Source organism: Phytophthora parasitica, assembly GCF_000247585.1.
Source record: "Phytophthora parasitica INRA-310 unplaced genomic scaffold supercont2.27, whole genome shotgun sequence".
Classification (NCBI taxonomy): Eukaryota; Oomycota; class Peronosporomycetes; order Peronosporales; family Peronosporaceae; genus Phytophthora; species Phytophthora nicotianae.
Genome location: NW_008649013.1, coordinates 7,386 through 8,253, shown reverse-complemented (window position 1 = coordinate 8,253; position 868 = coordinate 7,386). Strand labels below are relative to the sequence as shown.

At 48.2% G+C, this 868-nt stretch overlaps 1 protein-coding gene across 1 annotated transcript; it reads right to left on the bottom strand.

Moving 5' to 3' along the window:
• Window positions 1–63: 63 nt before the first annotated feature.
• Window positions 64–868, bottom strand: PPTG_11502 (hypothetical protein; the record flags this gene model as incomplete). Its single annotated transcript, XM_008907563.1, has 2 exons — window positions 64–83; window positions 166–868. The coding sequence occupies 2 exons, from the start codon at window positions 866–868 to the stop codon at window positions 64–66; spliced, it is 723 nt and encodes a 240-aa protein (XP_008905811.1).

Here is an 868-nt window from a genome sequence, read left to right as displayed (position 1 = left end):
ATGATCTCTGAGGCGATTTTCTGGTAGAATGACGAAGCGGGGCGAGAATCATTCTTTCCACCGTCAGCCCTTGGCATTTTTCGCTAGTTAACGAAAAAGCGGGAACCAAAGGTATTTGCGTGATGTTTACAGAAAAACTGCGGTCGGGAAGCTGGATCTGAATACTGTTCTGTTTCCAGGGCCGCAACGGGACCACACCGTCTGGTAGACCTTCAAAGAGCGGATTGTTGTGATCACGTAACTGAACGAATATGATTTCGGGTGGTTCAGAGTGGACGCGCGTCACGAACCCTCCAACTTGAATGACCTGTTCGATATCCGTCGAAGATGGCTTGATAGATACAACGTATCCAATAGTGCCGTTGGCCAGTTTAAACACCGTCGAAACGTTTTTGCTGCACTGGACAGGCATTTCAAGAGCGATTTGCATGCGCACGGGTAAATTACCGGTTTTGTCGTCACGTATGGCGTTCAGACTTCTGCGTTGGCTGGGAGATAGGATGGCAGATTTAGGGCGAGCCACAAGTGCTGGAAATTCATGAAGGACTTGCCCGCGAGCTTTGCAAAAAGCAATGGCGGATTCGTGGTTAAACTCGCAGCGTAAGGCGTTGGAGGTAACGATAATTGGGCAATAAGTGTCCATTTCTTGCACATGCTCAGACCACTTTTTGCGGTAACACATTGCGTTCACGATATCGATGTTAGAAGAGAGATAATTGCCCACATGCCAACGGTTCAGTATATCTCTCCATTGCGGGTCATCCCTGTGACGCATGTTTTCGTCCAATATGACTACGTAGTTAACTGCCTTGTACACTGTGTTGCCTCGAATACGTTCCAGATAATGCGTCGCGTCGCTGTGTTTCAT